Source organism: Lepisma saccharinum, chromosome 24 (genome assembly GCF_977018435.1).
Source record: "Lepisma saccharinum chromosome 24, izLepSacc3.1, whole genome shotgun sequence".
Classification (NCBI taxonomy): domain Eukaryota; kingdom Metazoa; phylum Arthropoda; class Insecta; order Zygentoma; family Lepismatidae; genus Lepisma; species Lepisma saccharinum.
Window position 1 is genome coordinate 23,087,586 of NC_139252.1, and position 18,555 is coordinate 23,106,140.

Sequence of the window (18,555 nt, forward strand, 5' to 3'; positions counted from 1 at the left end):
TCAACAAGCAAGTAGCAGACAAATGGGAAAGAAATGCTTGGGGTTCGTGCCACTCAAATTTAAGAATAGTGTTTCAAAATAAAAGAAAAATTTACCAAAATACTATTTTGCAATATTTGTCATCAAAGTAAAATTTTCAGCAAATATAGAACAGTTCGCTGGGGCCAAGTGAACGTTCCGGGGTACCTGTGACCCCGCAGCCCCACCCTAATGATGTCCCTGCCAAGGAGGGATGTCGATTACAACTTCTTTTGGTCAAAAACCAGGAATGAAATGTAAGTCCATAATTTAGTAGTTTCTGTGCATAAAATTAATACAAAATGTTTCAAACTCCATATGTTGGTGTTTTAGCACGTTTTTGTAGTGTAGAGTGGAGGCACATGCACAGCGGTTCGGATTACACTTCCAACTGTAGGTCTAGTCTCGATTAGCCTACCTGTGCATAAAGTGGACTTAAAACAACAATTCAAATAACTCCATGTTGGTGTTTAACACTTTTTGTAGTGTAGAGTAGTTTTTGTTCAATGTGCACATTTGTCATATTATTTAATTTTGTAATAAATAGTTGTTTTCTGCCAAGGCTGCCAGATATCTAACCTCAATCTTATAATCCATTCATTTATACTATATGTGGATTCTGCGGAAATAGTAGTTCAGTTTTACATGAAGTATTGTATGCCTGCATGCATCAAGGTGTGCGTGTTTATGTTCACGACTGTGCTTGGGTATTATGTCTTCCCTGGCTGCAAAAAATCCTGTGGTCGTCCATGGCTTGTACTACTGAATTTTGTACGAACTGTGATTGGGAAATGAAAATTTATTAGAGCTCATTCCTTCAAAAAAATTGGCATGAGAAAATTAATATTCCATAGCGTAGTTTCAGTATTACTGTAATCCTTGCTTCTTGTTATCGTTAATAATAATAATTACTTTTATATTGTTGCAAAATATAGCATATACCTTTCCAGTTTACATCTCAATCCACCAATAGATTGCATCCTTCCCCCTTTCCCCAAACCAAAAATATTTATTTTGCACACTGAACAAAGATATTACATCTATTTAAAATAAATAAAAAAGAACCATGAGTAAAAATCCTCCTGTTATTATTGTATGTACAAAAGGAGTAATTCTCTTTATTAAATCATAATTACAAAGTAATCATTTCTCAACAAACATTAGAATCATTTTGTCACATGCTTAATACTTTGAAATGGCCTCTGCTTAAAAAAATATTTAATTTAAATGTGGTGTTTTGATATTTCCTTGTCATTTACAAGTTCTTTTTTAAATGATAAAAATTACATTTCTCACTGGAATTTAACATAATCTCATTTCTAGCTAATATTATTGTCATTTTATTGCACATTATTAAAATATGATGTTTCACTGATAAAAAAAAATAATTAAAATTATTTCACAAAACAGAAGTGAAACTATCAAATCTCTTTGTGAACTTTCAATATTATTGTAAGTATGACACAAAATATATTCTTATAGGAAGATGGAAAAACAACCAATATTCAGCCAGTTTGATTTTGGCACAATATTGTCTATATGTAAACATCATCTCAACACTTCCTCGGAGAAACTATATATAAAAGATTTGAGCTCTTCTGTTTGATATATATATATAAAAATATAAAATATATTTACAAAGTATATTTTAGTTACTCATATACTCCAGCACATACACACACACATATACTCTCGCACATGCATAATAAATGCACACTTAAAGAACTTTTGAGAACTTCATACATTTTCTTTTAAAATTCAAAGGAAAAACTTGGACCATCTACATTAATATTTGTCTCTCCCGAATAGCACCAGATACTTTTGTTTCATAAACAGAGAGCTCAAATCATTTTTATAGTTACATTTAGTTAAATATTTTCTTTCTGCTAGCTGTTAATCCAACATTGCACCACATAGAACAATGATAAGTGTATATAACAGTAATATATTAATATAAACATTGACATTGATAAATTACAGAAAGACAAGATAATGCATAACTTTTTAAAGAAAATATTTCTTTGTTGCAAAATTTTGCAGAAATTCAGGAGGAAAAATTGATTTTGTAATAATAGTAATCATCTTGACAAGTTAGAATTCAGTATACTAATCCTCCCCCAAAATTATTGTATGCAAATTATTCCCATGATCTGGTATCAAAAAGCACTGTAATCTTTATCATGTCCCTTACAAATTGGGAACAGATAACCAAAAGACATATATATTAGACCCATCCTAGGAAAAATCTTGATTCTCAATCTAATTGATTTGGCCAGATTTTCTAGACAAGAAAATAGCGCACAAATGTACATGTATCTATACAAAAAACAATAATAATAAAATAAAAGAGTCTTGTCTTTCTGAGCACTTTTTAAAATAAAGGGAACAACGTTCTCAAGTCTTTTAATTGACAATTAATTATCAATGAAAAATACGTTGTTTATAGCACTTTTGTGACACTTATATGGCCTTGATGTATTTGTCATTGAGGCATACTCCATTCAAGTATTCCGCTTCTTCAACTTCTTTTGTCATGTGAAGCTACTGAATTATTCACCAGATGGCATTAGCAACAAATCTCATTGTGTACTACTTCATTCTTCACAGTGAATCAAAATTGGATATATCGCTTCCCTTTAAAAGAAAGGAGAAAAATAATAATACAGTTTGAGTTTAGTATTAATTTGTGAAAAGTCTTTAAGTCTGTCTATTTCTATGATACCAATACAATTATTCACATACATTTTTCTCATTATGATGGGTAAAATGTATGTTAAATTTAAAGTTGCAAAATAAGATAATACAGTTATATTTAATGGTTTTTATTTTGTATCTGACATTTCGTCCTGGTTTCCCAGAACTTTTTCAAGATTACACCAAGGTAAACAGACACACACAACACACAACCTCACACTGCTAGTCACTCTACACTTCTAAGGAATTAATAATTTGTGTCCTTATTTCCTCCTAGGCAAACCAGAAACTTCGCAGAAAAAATAAAAATCACTAAAAATAACTGTATTACATTATTTTGCATCTGCAAAAAATGGTTATGCGAACCTTTAAGAAGAACATTAATTTATAGTATTATATCATCTATTTAATTATAATTGCATCCACTTTGTGTTTTATATGAGTACTCTATCTGTACTTTTTCATGCATGAACTCAATTTTATATTTATTATGTATTACAATCCTCTGCATAACACACTTAACTAACTTTCCAATCTCCATATGACATATTACAATGCATTTTCTATGTATCACATATCTAGCATTCTCCCCTCCTTTTTTCAAATGTAATATATGATTAGACTTAGCATATTTTCTTGGGTCCAACCCAGAACATATTCGTGATCAACTCGTTACTGCTGAATTTCAGTTTTTTTTTAAAAAAAAAAATCGAAATTACTTAAAAGCCTTAACACTTCATTGGAACATAAAACTATAAATTGTCCTAGAAAAAATATTGACAGTAGCATTAATAGCACTCCTATGTTTAACTGTTTTCACGTTTTCTTCAATATCACCTCTTCCTTTATGTGCAAGAGAAAATACTCCATTACAGAATGTACATTGTACACGTTCACTGTCACTGTCATTACACAGTTCCTGCTGCAGGTTAACATTAAATACACACTTTCTTTTGCCCTTTGCCAATGCAAAGCCCTTGTATATAATTATAATTATCAAAAACACTTATAGACGAGTTATTTCACATGCTTGCAAGACCACCAGGCATGAATGAAGAATGTAGAGAATGTCTCTAATTACGTTAATATTTGGTATACTAACTAAATTTGGCCTTCTAATCACGAATCTGTTGTTAAAATGCTGCGGACACATGTAAAAGTTCACGGGTAGCCCCACGAACTATGCATGTGTAGTCCCACAAACCATTGACGGATAGCCCCAAAAACCATTCACGGATAGCCCCACGAATTTCCGGCAAGCTAAGGTTAGGTTAGGTTAGGCAAGCATAGTTAAAATGTTGTTCATAAAACAATGCGAAAAAGCTTTTTTTTTTTTTAAAAAAAAATTCAACTTACATCAGCTTTTTTCACGATTTCCAGACATGTCCATGGCATTTTAACAACAGATTCGTGATTACAAAGCCAAATTTAGTAAGCATACCAAATATTAACAAAATTAGAGGCATTATCTATATTCTACATTCGCTCCGACCACCAAGACGCTCACAGAAGTATGGAATTGAACCGCTCGGAAGTCGATACCTCGAAGAAAGAAAAGGTATAATCGATCCTTATAATTGATCGATCCTTGCCGGTCATAAATTCTCATAGTGAATATTCAATATCGGTAGCTATTTTCATGTTCAGATTCTCATAACCCTGGACATTTTGCAATCCCGGAGATAACCTCAGACAGCACTAAAAAACCAGGACTGTCCGGGCTAATCCCGGACGAATAGTAAGTCTATATATTATGTGTTTTTTGAATTATTGCTTAGACAAATACTTACCCTTGCTGGTTTGTACAGCTGTGTTTGTGGCATTAGGAAAGTAGAACCCACATCCCTTTCAGCCATTGTATGTGCCTCCTGTGAAAAAAAATATAAATATATATACAGTAAAATCCATTTTTAAACATGTAGAAATTATTGTATTATAGTATAATTAAAATGCTGTAAGAAGTACAATATATAAAATATTCCTATAGAATAGTGAACTATAAACATAACCAAATTTGCAAAAATTATTAATATAAAAACTAAAATAAACAAAATTTACACAATAGGTATACTTACGTCATTGTGTAATCCATGTGACGAAGGTTTAGACCCGTACATACTAGTTCCTGGTTGAAGACATTTTGTTGGTGGATGAACTAAGGTTTCATCATAGGACCTCGCTTCAGAAACAGTTCTAGAAAATAAATAGAAATACCTGTTAGTATTGCAAATAAAGATAAAGTTAAAAGGATAGCTACTACTGTACAAGTTTGGAATTTGATAATTAATCCTTGCAATTTAACACATGATCCAAGTGATCCAAACAAGAGATTTCGAATCAAGTTCAAATGTTAGGCTTTTAAATAAAGCCCCTATCACACGGAACTGGATATCTAGTTGGAAAGCCCTAGTTGGTGATGAACTGACTTTCTAGGTAGAAATCATGGCCGCCTGGCTGACTGCTTGACTGGTTTTGAGGAATAGGACATGTTCTAATTGCTACTAACTTTCTTCGACTAGATTCTTGTCACATGGGATAAAAAAATTCTAAAGTCATGCTTTCTACCTTTAGAAAAAGAAGTACAAATCATCTTTTGGAACAGCCAATCAGAGCAAAGTTTGGCCATGTGAAAGATAATCTGTGAGTTCTCAAAGCAGCATTTTTTGTCGTGGTTTCCGAGTGCATACAGCACGAAAGGCATGTTTACAATTGAAAAAGCTAAGATATTCTTCCATACGTGTATAGTAAACGTTGTAAAGTATGTATTTTATCAGCGCCATTCTTCTCTACCTAAAACCATTCAATACGAAGCGATATTCCTCTCGGTTGAATAGTTATCGTATTTTAAAAGTGTGAAGTGATACGTTGTTTACATCTCGCGCGGCCGCCATTATGGGAACGAAAGACTATCGACAAGTACGGTGTAACAAGCAGTGGCGTACGCAAGGGGGGTTACCGGGTTTAAACCCCCCCCCTTGAGCTTTTGAAATATTATGGAAAATGCTGTAGAAAAAAATTAAAAATTGCTAATTTATTACAGTCAAAGATCTGCGACAGTAATAATAATAATAATAATTTGAATTATTATTCCCATGCAGAATGAAGAAAAACACAACATTTCAAACACAATCTAAGCGGCCGCAAAGTTCAATTTTGCAATTTTTTTTGCTAAAAGTCGCGCAGTGACTCTCGCGAGAATTGTGAAAATTCCTTGCTTCGTCGCAGTATGCCGACGTTATTGCAAACGTTCTTCCCGATTTCACATCCCCTTGTGAACTCTCAAGTGATGCTGAGTCTACATCCACATAATTAAATAATGTTGAAGAAGTGCTTTGTGAATCACCTAGAAGTGATAAATGTGTTGGAATGTCTATAAACTTACTTCTCAACGAAAACATAGACTCAGTGGAATTTAGCAACATGTTCTCGCGCTTCATCATCATCCTGGGCGAGTTCCATAGATAAAAGTAATGTAAATTCCCCCGTGCATATAGCACTGTGCCATGAAGGCACACATAGTGGTGTAGTGGGCCCCAAAGATTCTCGATCTATTTTGCAGGTGATGTGATCAGCACCATGCTCCGGCAGCCTTCATCCCCCAGGGTTGCTCTCAGATACCCATTGCTATGAGGCTGGGTGCGGAGACAAGGCTGGATAAATTCCAACCAATTCCGGGAATCGAACCCGGATATCCCACGAAGTTGTCAGACTAGACCAGCGCGGCTCCTTGAATGAGTTTCATATTTCGATTATTTCTATAAATTTAATATATTTGCTTGTTTTTATGGATTTTCTTCACTTAAAATGTCTCACTTATCATATACAAATAACCGTTGACTAGACAATTATTTTGTAACAAAGAAACAAAAGAAATGTAATTTTGTTCTATTTCTTTCATAAATAGCAACTGCATTAATAGTAATTATTAGTAGTAATTAAACTAATTAATTAATTATAAGAATTATTAATTTATTTATTATTATTATTATTATTATTATTATTAAAGTATAATAAAACAATGGCAATGTGAATTTGTAGAAAGTTTTCGAAATAACACCCCCCTTGATGAAATCCTGCGTACGCTACTGGTAACAAGTACCGTGTGAGGTGAAAACTAGCAAATGGAGAGCCAGTCCAACGTCAACTAGAGCATTCCTACTGGATATCCAGTTCCGTGTGATTCAGGCTTAAGATGGTTAATAATAGCTTATGTTAATAGATATTCATACTATGGGAATGAGAGACGCGGTAATAGATAATTAAGTAACTCACGTTTTCCGCAAAGCTGTTTTGCATTATTTTCTATTAATTTCGGTAGCCAATGAGGATGGTGGCAGTGGCTACCAAAATTAATAGAAAATAATGTAAAACAGCTTCGTGGAAAACGTGAGTACCTTAATTAATAGATATGTGGTAAGAGTTAAAGTTATTGGAAATAGTTTTGTTACAGCATTAAGTAGTGCTATTATATTGTTATAGAGGGGGCAAAACTATCCCTGGTAGAGTTGAAAAATTTACATGCATATCTGAAGAAGGATGCTACTAAAAACATGAAGGCTGAAGTGTGCGCAGGTTTTTCTTGTAAAAATTTGGACCATATTGAGAACAGTGAATTTTGTAAAGTGGAATATGACTTTTTTCAATAGCAGTTAGTGCTAAAGTTTACCATCTTTTGATATACTTGACATTCTTTTCTCTTTTAGTTGGAAAGTCAAGGCAAAAAAAGGCATGAGGTTATTGACCTACCTCCCTTGAACCCCTTCGGGACATGTCATTGATTCTCAGATTCACAGATTTGGCTGGTTATGAGATTATTTAAATTCTTGCAATCTCATGGACAGGAATGAACTAAAAATTAACTATTTTTCAAAAGGTAGATTTAAGTTTCTTTAAAGAAAAATTGTTGATTGAAAAAAGTATCATATTGTCAATAGTCACTAGTCCCAAGCCACTTTTTTCTTCTTCAGAAAGATTGAACCAAAATGACCAATGGTCATGAGTCAGAACTGATGCACTATAGGATGAGCAGATGTCTTTGGTTGAATCCCTAATGCCATTCCCCAAGCAAATAAGTAAGACTAGGTAAATAGTGTACTTTTAGCCCACGTACACATTTTTTTTGCAATATTTAATATGACTCAGCTAATACTAATACTCTTGCCAGTTCCCTCCAATACTGATGCTTGAGTGAGTTAAGTAGTAATTAGTACATTGATTCCAGCCAGGTTGCCTGTAGCAAATGTGTGACTGTCCCAGTGGCAACTGACATCCTCCAAGCAACTTGTTGTGTGCATGTAGAAATGTACTAAATGTACTAAACTGTACTAAGGGTACTAATTACTACTTTGCTCACAGAAATTTTATGACTATGTATATTCACTGATGTATAATTCATTTGGATACATCAAATACATGTGGAGTTACAGACAGTTGCCATTAGGACGTTTCAATTCGGACACCTTGCTTTAATATATTCAAAGAATTTCATGAAAGGACAGCTAGAACAATGAAATAACTATCGTTTTTTCACGAAATTTACTTTTGCCACATATATAAATCACACATTTTGCATAATTTACAGGAAGCTTGTTTTTAAAGCCCAGAAGCGCTATGGTTTAAAGTGGTGTCTGAACCACTTTGTGCCTGCATGGGTATCGAATCCAGGATCTTTTTGATTACAAGTTGACAGTTACCACTTTGCTGCATTGGGATGATCCTAACTTACAGGATGATTAAACTCTACAAGAGTGTCTTGTGGCATTTTTGAGAACACGAGGAGATACCCAGACTCTGAAAAGTATTGGTCAGTGATAAAATTTGAACCAATACCACTGGCATCAGCTGGTACTGATACATCAGTATTGGTACCGGGTCAGCCCTAGTATTTAGGGCATATTAATTGAAATTTCCGTCCCGTAAGATATTTCTACTCCTCCCACTGCCTCCCTACTCACGTTTTCTCTAATATCTTGGAGCTATGGTGGTCTAGTCAGTAGGGCATCTGACTGCCATGCGGGAGACCCAGGTTTGACTCCCAGGTTGGGTGATCTAAGGTTGGAATTTTTCCGACTTTGTCCCTGCATAAAATGACTCTGGAGCTTAAACAGCCTCATCACTTGAGGTTAACTGGGGGCAACCCTGGGGGGTAAAGGTAGCCAGAGCATGGTGCTGATTACATCACCTCCAACATTGCCAAGATCGATAGATTATGTGGACCCCTGCCCCCACATCCCTCTATATATGTCTCATAGCATGGTGCAAAGTATTTCACTGAATTCTAGAGATCTACATAACTGAAAAAGGGGCTAAATATACATGGTTTTGAAGCAGCTTATAGAAGTGTATATACTATACTAATCTGATTAATGCAACTATTATATACAGGTATTTAATGTAGTATAATAGTTGCATGGATCAGATTTGTATAGCATATAATCTAAGAGTTGCTTCAAAACCATGTATATTTAGTACATACGTAAATGTATAACAGTTACATGGATCAGAGTAGTGTAGTATCAACTTCTAAGAGCTGCTTCAAAACAATGTACATTTACCACCCGTGTCAGTTTTTTAACACCTTCTTTACAAATGATGAATTAAATCCTCAAAGTATGTTGGTAGTAAAGTGTAAGTATATCTAAAATTACTCATGAATAACTATTTTTATAATATAAAAGGTTTCAATTCACTAACATGATAATTTGAAGACCTGTGTGAAGATCTTTTGGATTTTAGCTTAATATTGCATATTATTGGGTCGTTGCATAAGTCTGTAGCATTTTGTTATGGGTTGGCGACACTGCATTGACAATAGTTCCTCATAGTTCCTTGTCCGTTATTCCATTGTTATTGCTTAGTTTGTAGTTTTGCGTTAGTGAAAACACAGTGTATTCTAATTCTGAGCACATTTTGTCTATTTTGCGATGGAGTGTTAAGTGGACAAAGTTGAAAATTTCCAGCACATTCTGCTCTTCGAGTTTAACCAAGGATCAAGTGCAGCAGTAGAAAGTATTTCCTGATGAAGCTTCTCTTGAAACTTGGTTAACTGATTTCTTGGACTCAAAAACAATTTGTGCTGTGTACGGAGTTAATGCCATATACTGAAAACACAGCAGTTCTACAGGCGAAGCATCGAACGCCACCCAACGTTGGCAGATGGTCAATGACAATGGAGGAGACTACATTACTGATTGAGTGTGTGTTGTTGTGACTATGTATTGTTAGACAACAATAACAATGTTTCATCTTACCACCTGTGTACTTGTGTTAATTAATTATTGAATTCCTGTTAATGTATGTTATAAAACACTATGAACTTATGCACTGACCCAATACTTTTTTCAAGAACGCTATTTGTATTCAGAAATTACAGAAACATATGTAAAATTTGTTTTCTTCATTTTATGTCATAGTTTGTTGACATTAGTACAATCAGATAGTATAAATTTTACATTTGAAAAGGATAAAGTATTTGCAAAAGCTTTTATTTTTACCTAGATTTTAGTTTTCAAAGAACAATAAATGAGAAAAGTAAAACACAAACCCAGTATTAGTGATGCCACAACCAATTGAAAATAAAAGATGCAGTGAATGTGAAAAGCTATCAGTAATGTGTTTACAGAGTGCAGCATAGATATTAAATTAAGGTTTTTGTGTTGATGTTGGATAGAAAAGAAGGAAAAGTAGTTTAAAGCTTGAAATAAAAGCTGCAATGTATATTTCAAAATTTCTATTTGGAAATAATATAACGTTAACAATTTATAATTCAGTAAATGAACATAACTAAGAACTCAATTAAGGTAAGATCTTGAATTTAGAAATTACTTCTATTTCTCTAACTTATATAGATCCCAGTGTGGGGGATCTAAAGTCAGAATTTTTCCCTACATAAAGTGGCTCTGGGGTTCACCCAGTCCCAAATCAACCCTAGGTGGAATCCTGGGCAGTAAAGATGGCTGGAGCATGGTGCTGATCACATCACCTCCAAAATGGCTGAGATTTAGAATGTGTGAGACCCTACCAACACATTCCCTAAATGTGCCTTCATGGCATGGTGCTATATGCATGGGGAACTAAAAAGAAGCTATGTTATATAAAACTGAATTGATGTGAAGAAATTGTATGTGGTCATTGATCTTGAATTTGAAAATTGGTTTTATTTCTTTAAGATTCCATGTTATACAAAATAGTATTACATTCATAACAATCTTACGATTGTTGGGGTTATCTAATAATTTGATTAATTAAAGCTAAGTGGCATTACTATAACAATTTATGAAGTTAATTTGGAATTTCCCTGTGTTTTCAACACAAAAACGTGATTTTACCAAATGCAAAAATATGTACAGTAAAGAACAACATTTCAAAAGTTAATTGAAGAAAGTAATAGAAGAAAAAGAAATGCTTACAAATCCTGAACTTTCACAGAATGTTCTGTTACATTCTCCACTGGAGCCTCCTCTTCCTTTGCACTGTAAGAAGTGTTGTAGGTGAGAAAGAAGTGATAATAAAATTTACAGCTTAAGAATACTAAATCCAAAATGGATGCCAACTAAAAATGGTTTAAATTAGTACGATAAACTGCTATTCCTATAAATATGTACCAAATAGGATAAAAATGTGTCTGTATTTCAGAATAATCCACACATAATATCCGCTAAAATTTTCCTAACAGTTTAACTAATTTGACTTCATAATTATTAATAGTTGACATTCAGCTTGGCAAGTGAAAGAGATCTGCAATTTGTGAACAGATGTGGAAGAACATTTTGACCTAAATTAGAGAATAATGTTTCTAGTGTGGAAAGTAATATAAATTCACAATAAGCCAATAACCAGTGTTTCTATTATTCTTTAGCATGATGTAATTGAAGATATGAACATGTGAAGCAGTTATAATGACTAACTCTCCTCAAATTTAACATAAAATTACTTCTTCGATAATTGAAACAACATATCAAAAATGCACAATTATGACCACAATACTTTACATATCCAAGCCTTCAATAGATAACTATTGACACAATTTGTTGGAAGGATTTGAGTCTTATAACATAAAATATGTATAGAAAGAAGTAATTGTAATTTTTAAAATTCACACACTGTTTAGTTTATCTACACATAGCTACACATCTTTTAAGTGGAATCTAGTAAAACTATTCCAGGGCTAAGACAAGCTACAGTGACTATTGCAAACATGCATCTATAAGGCCTAAGAAGATTGCAATATCAATGACATTTGGAATTTATTTTCAATTCCAATTTTATGAATGTACACTTTGAACGTGTTCATGCAAAATCCTTTGGATTGACAGATGTGAAATATTGGATAACTCAAAAGTTAATTGTTCTGTGGAAAAAATTTCCTGTCCCGATCCTGACTTCAGGAGATGACTTCCTGACTTTTTGGGATCCCAAACAGTCAGGAAATACCAAATGGTCATTTTAAAAAGTTGTTAATTCTCCATGTTTTCTGAATTGGAAGTGTCTGGAACTTATCGGAAATTGTTAGTTTTTATTCCAGAAATGCAAAAACAATCACTTGAGGTGAAAATGTCGTGTAGAATTCGTGATTTTTATAGCTTCGGGAAATTGAGAATTTTTCCATTCCAAATGTCGGGATTTCAAAAATTTCCCATCCCGATCCCGTCCTGACCTGAAAAATTCTGTCCCGCACACCCCTAGTTAACATCAAGTAAACAAGGAGACACATGCCAACTGAACTGAACTGCTATGCTTAGCCACAGTCTATTGTTTGTTCATCTTTTGTTTCCTTACCAATCAGTGTGCCAGAAACAACCAGCAAAAATTCCATTATCACTGATAGCAACCAATGCCACCAGTAAAATTCTAACATCCAATTACTTTCATGACATTATTACACTTGCATTTATATTTTTATGAGTGTATGCACCATCTTGTATGTACGGCAGAATTTGACACACTACATGTCTCGGTGTTTGTAAAGAAAAATCAGCTTCACAAACAATCACCAGCAATATGTGCTATTTGATTAGTTCTTTATTGGAAGAATGAGTCATGAGATCTAGAGATCTAGTAAAAAGATAGTTTTCCCATAGTTTTGTGCAATATCCAGTGTAAATATTAGATGGGGAACATTTACTTGAACCATGGGAATAAGCGGGAGAATTTTTGTGATGTTAAACAGTTTAGAGATGCATTATGCAAATTTTCCTAGCTGGCAAATATAGTATCCCAACACTACACAGATTCTTGTCCCATTTGAAGCTGTAAGATAGATCTGCAGTTCTGTCAAGTGATATGTGATAGTGATAGATGTATGAAGTTTCACTCATGCTAGAGTTAAGTTACACTGTTACTCTGAGTACATACCTATCTCCTGCACGAGCTGTTGCAAAGCGAGACCCTGTAGTTCCTGTATGAATTTGTGCAGTATGAGAGTCATTTGACTTCTGCAGAGATTTGCCTACAGTTGCTGACACTTCAAATCCAGCTGATACAAGAGCACCTAGAAAGTAATTTTTAACTAAACATTTTCTTCATCAATTGGCTAAACATTATTGTTATTATGACAGAGATTTTAGAAAAAAACCACAAGAAGTTATATCATGTACTTTGTTTATTATTTGATGCATCATAATTGTCATAATTTATTTATACTGTGTAATGAAAGCAAATTCTCTTTGTTACATACACCAGAAATGTTAAAATACAGGGTAATTCAAAATAAATGGTGCAACTTTACACAGTCATTATGACGTTACTATTTATGATAGAAAATCAGACAAGGCATCAATATAAAGGAAAAACTTTGGAAGTTTTATTCCCAGTTAGTGAGCTTGTTCTGCTTAGCTGATGCTCCACCAGGATTGCCAGTGTCGCAAAATGGCTAGTGACCAGTAGGAGGCATATTGGGTGTTGGAGCGATCAAGAACTGATGGAATCACAATGGTGCAAAAACATTTACGTGTTTTTCGGTAGTAATGCATCTGTTTCACCCTTCCAAAAGATTTGCAATTTTATATATACAGTATAATGTTGATTTTTTTATAATGGGAGTAAAACTTAGTTCTTCTTTATATTGATGCCTTGTCTGATTTTCTATCATAAATAGTAACGTCATAATAACTGTGCAAATTTGCACCATTTATTTTGAATTATCTTGTAATATTTTTTGAACAAATTAAATATAATAGCGTAACTGAAAGGAACTATAACAAAGAGGAAAATAATAGTATCCATGAGTGTTCTTTCTAATAGTATAAACAAAGTTTTTCCTCAGTTCTGAAGAACTGTGACTTAGGTTTTAAATTCAAAATCATGTTCCTTGAATCATAATAAAATACTGAACTATTTTCTCTTTCATGCATGTAAATTTTTCGCAAATGTACCTAATACATCTTAAATAACTTCATACGTTGTTATTGTTGCTCCAACATTTACTTATTCCATATTTTACACATACCTGTTGATTGTTTTCTTGCTCCTGACGATTTTCTTGATGATGGTTGATCTGGGTTTGTCGAATTACTTTGTTTCCTACGAGAGGTATTTCGGTTTTCCTGAAATGGTCAAAAGTCATGACAAAGATCAAAATTTGAATGATCTTGTATGTTAAGTTATCCACCATTGATGGTATGAAATTTAGATGGCATTGACTGAAACAATTGTTGCTACAAGCCCTTATTTCAATTAGTAAGTTCATCTTTGTCCTGAAATATTGATTCTTTCTTGAAAATTTTATATCTCATATTTGACTGTAAAAAAATGAATTCAAAACTAAAAGCAAGGAACAAATACTTAAGAAACTGTGACACAATGCTAACTAATATGTTACATTAAGGGGAGATTGTGCAGGAGAAATTGTGCTGATACAGCAATGGAGAAAAAACATGTGAATCACGATAATGAAAGTAGGCTGGGAATGGAAATTGAGAGTATGAAGGCAGACTATTGTTTCCTCTGCTAATTACATTTTCCCAATTCAATTTTTTTACACTGTCTGGGAGTAACAAGTTACTTATAATGAAATTACAAATGTAGTTATTTCTTCACATAATGGTAACTAGTTTTTCTTGTATGTATGCATTGCTTGCATTATAGAATTATTTTCCTGTAGTTTACGGTTATTACAAGCATAAGAAAACAACAGTTTTTCTTTGTGACGTTTCAGGAGAACACACGCTCCTTTCATCAGACATTTATTTTCATTTTGACTAAAGATACAGTTATAATAATGGTTAGTAATTTTTTTAAACAAAAAGAATCTGTTATATAATGGATGTTGTCAATGTTACATTGTTGTAATATAGCAACTTAACTGTGAAAAAAGCAGTCTGTTTTATTTTTATTTCAGATTTTTTTTAAAAATTATGAATTCCAAATATCATCAGGTAATTCAAATTCGTTATTGTTTTCACAAAGTCTCTTGATGTTTTCTGTTACAATAAATTCATTACATAGAATCTCCAATTGTTAATTCGATAGGTGCGGATATCAAACTCTACATCAGATATGTAGATGATGTGCTAATTATTGCTAAAAATGAGAACACCATCATGGACGTATTTAAATTGTTAAATGAATCACATTGTCGCATAAAATTCCCTTGTGAACCCATGAATAACAATGTAATTTCTTTCCTTGATCTGCAAATTAAGACAACTGACTCAACAATTCAAACATCAGTCCATAGGAAAAAATTAGCAGGGGAAAAATACATCCATGCCAAATCAGAACATTCGCGTATAACAATGGATAACATATTTTTAAATTTTTTCCTGAGAGGACAAAGACTATGTTCTAATAATGAGGATATCAAAAATGAAGAAGAAAGGCTTTTTAATATAGCAAAAGAAAATGGCTTTCACACTAACAGAATAAACCAAATCAAAAACAAGTCACAAGAAAACTAAAGGAAAAGAGAAATACAGACAAGGATGAAAAATCTGTTGAAAAGAAATTTGTGTGCATTCCATTCCACAAGGGATTCTCACATAAAATTGCAAAAATTTTTAGAAGTTTTAATTTCAAAATTGTTTTTAAATCACCAAGAAGTTTGGAATGTACATTTAATGAATTCAAAATGAGAAACTCTCTACCAGATGTGGAAACCACAGGAATATATATTATAAGTTGTTCATGTTCAAAAGATTATGTGGGACAAACAGCAAGGAAAATGGCAATAAGATGGCACGAACATGATTTGGACACTATAAATCTAAACCCAAGAACAGGTTTGTCAACTCATATCATGGAAGAAAAGCACTTGATTAAAAAGAGAAGGGTTTTAAAAAGATTAACGGGAAACACAGAGTTAAATGTCTGGGAAGCTTCGTTCATTGCAGAAGAACACTGGAATAAATTAAATAATGAAAATGGTAACATAGATCCAGTATGGAGTTTTCTTTTTCACAAATGGAGTAAGCCAGCATCTTTAAAATTTAATGTAACAGAAAACATCAAGAGACTTTGTGAAAACAATGACGAATTTGAATTACCTGATGATATTTGGTATTCATAATTTAAAAAAAATCTGAAATAAAAATAAAACAGACTGCTTTTTTCACAGTTAAGTTGCTATATTACAACAATGTAACATTGACAACATCCATTATATAACAGATTCTTTTTGTTTAAAAAATTACTAACCATTGTTATAACTGTATCTTTAGTCAAAATGAAAATAAATGTCTGATGAAAGGAGCGTGTGTTCTCCTGAAACGTCACAAAGAAAAACTGTTGTTTTCTTATGCTTGTAATAACCGTAAACTACAGGAAAATAATGGTAACTAGTTATATTGAGTTACTTTTTGAAATGACTAACTGTAACTCAGTTACTTTTTGCAGGTAATGAGATTAACAGTTACTTTCGTACAAGAAGAAGTATAATGTTAATATTAATTAAAAACCTTTCCCAAGTAACAACCACTGTTGGGCCAACATAAGTTTTTACATGAGAAAAGTTGGCATTGGTCTAACGTTGGGCCAATGGTGGTTGCCCAACCATGGAAAAGTGAGTCAAAATCAGTTTCACAAACAACTTTTTCATGCTAAGACAACTTTCAGGAGAATGCTGAAAATTCTAGAGTGTAAAATAAGTGACATATAACAGTGTTTCTTTTCGAATATTTCAGTCACAGCACATACTGGAAATATAATATATTTTTAATGAAAGTAGAAGCTATTTTTAACTTGCAGTCACTCAACAGTCCTTTGCCAGCCGCCATGGATGAAAAATGTGTTGGGAATTGCTGATTGTGTCTCTCATTAGATGTAGTAGATCAAGAACATTCTTACAGGTATTACTGTGAAGGTGGTTAAACAATGTTATGTGCAGACTAAATTCCATGAAAGGTGGAAAACTAAGTAAACTGTAGAAAATTTTTGTGCTACCACTTGAAGGTATGGTGTCTTGAATACATTGATACCATGTGACTGAGAAAGTGCTGTGTATTTTTTTTATTTTCATAAATAGCTTGTACTATTGTTCATATTTGGCCTCAAGATAAATTATGTATATATCAGAACACAAACCTATCCATTCTTTAGTTTTCAGTACGTTGGGCCAACGTAAAACCATACAATGTTGGCCCAGCGTAAAAACATACGTTGGCCCAATGTAAAAACATATGTTGGCCCAATGTAAAATACATATGTTGATCCAATGTTAAACCACATGTTGGCCCAACGTTGGAACCATGGTCAAAATTACTGTTGCCTAATGGTATGTTTATTACGTTGGGCCAACCGTTGGCCAACAATTTTCAGTACAGTTGGGCCAACAACTTTTGGTTACTTGGGTTGTTAGAATTTACCTGTGAGCCACTCTCCAAATAGTTGATTAATTTTTGTTCTTGGCTTGCCCCATGTCGATCTTCAACACTGAAGGTTGACATCGAAACAAGGGAAGAGGCCGGTTGCACAGGTCGGTACTTGGCTCTTGGAATCATCACAGTGAGAGACCTATCCTGGTCCATGAAACTGTGTAAAGTTCCATCTCCTCCGCTTTCATCACCTTTCAGCTTCTTCATCTTTGAGTTAAATGTCCCTGAAGGCTATAGAAAAAGATGTCAATCTATTTAATTGGCACAGTAAATTACCATTATTACAAATAAGGTAAAAACATTCAAATCAATAAAAAAGTAAAACACACACACACACACACACACACACACACACACACACACACACACACACATATATATATATATATATATATATATATATATATATATATATATTATGAAATTCCTGTTGAACTTATCAAATGCCTGGGAGATGGAAAAAGAGAAATACTGCACTTATGCAATGAAATCTACGAGAAAGGGGATTGGCCACAAGATTTCACGGAGACTGTTTTGGTACCTCTGCAGAAGAAAAGCAATGCCAGAAAATGTTCTGAGTACAGGACAATCAGCTTGATATTTCACTCGGCACAAATTCTTCTAAGAATTCTGAACAGATGCCTATACTCGAAGGTCAGTGGCGGAAGAACAGTTTGGTTTCAGGAAAGAAAGAGGTACAAGGGATGCAATTGGTTTACTGAGGACCATTGGGGAAAGATATTTAGAGAATGGAAAGGAGGTGTTTGTAGTATTTGTAGACCTGGATAAAGCCTTTGATAGAGTGAATTGGGTTAAACTTTCAGAAATTCTGAAGAAAACTGGTATAGATTGGAAAGAGAGAAGACTTCTAAGCAACTTATACATGAACAACGAGTTAAAGTGTGAACAGGAGACAAAATAACAGAAGGCTGTGAAATTGGAAGAGGAGTATTACAAGGATGCTGCCTATCGCCTACTTTGTTTAATATCTATTTAGAAGATATAGTGAAAAATTGTTTCCAGGGTACAGGAGGTG

At 33.4% G+C, this 18,555-nt stretch overlaps 1 protein-coding gene across 1 annotated transcript in view; it reads right to left on the minus strand.

The window, feature by feature from the left end:
* Window positions 1–1,102: 1,102 nt before the first annotated feature.
* Window positions 1,103–18,555, minus strand: part of LOC145978137 (uncharacterized) — a 321,655-nt gene continuing 304,202 nt past the window's right edge. Inside the window, exons 17-23 of the mRNA XM_083110578.1 lie at window positions 17,511–17,750; window positions 14,159–14,255; window positions 13,066–13,201; window positions 11,121–11,183; window positions 4,788–4,905; window positions 4,503–4,580; window positions 1,103–2,652 (exon numbers count right to left, since the gene is read on the minus strand). Of these exons, the coding sequence (XP_082966704.1) occupies window positions 2,620–2,652; window positions 4,503–4,580; window positions 4,788–4,905; window positions 11,121–11,183; window positions 13,066–13,201; window positions 14,159–14,255; window positions 17,511–17,750 (765 nt within the window). The 3' untranslated portion in view covers window positions 1,103–2,619. The remainder of the gene's footprint in view (window positions 2,653–4,502; window positions 4,581–4,787; window positions 4,906–11,120; window positions 11,184–13,065; window positions 13,202–14,158; window positions 14,256–17,510; window positions 17,751–18,555) is intronic.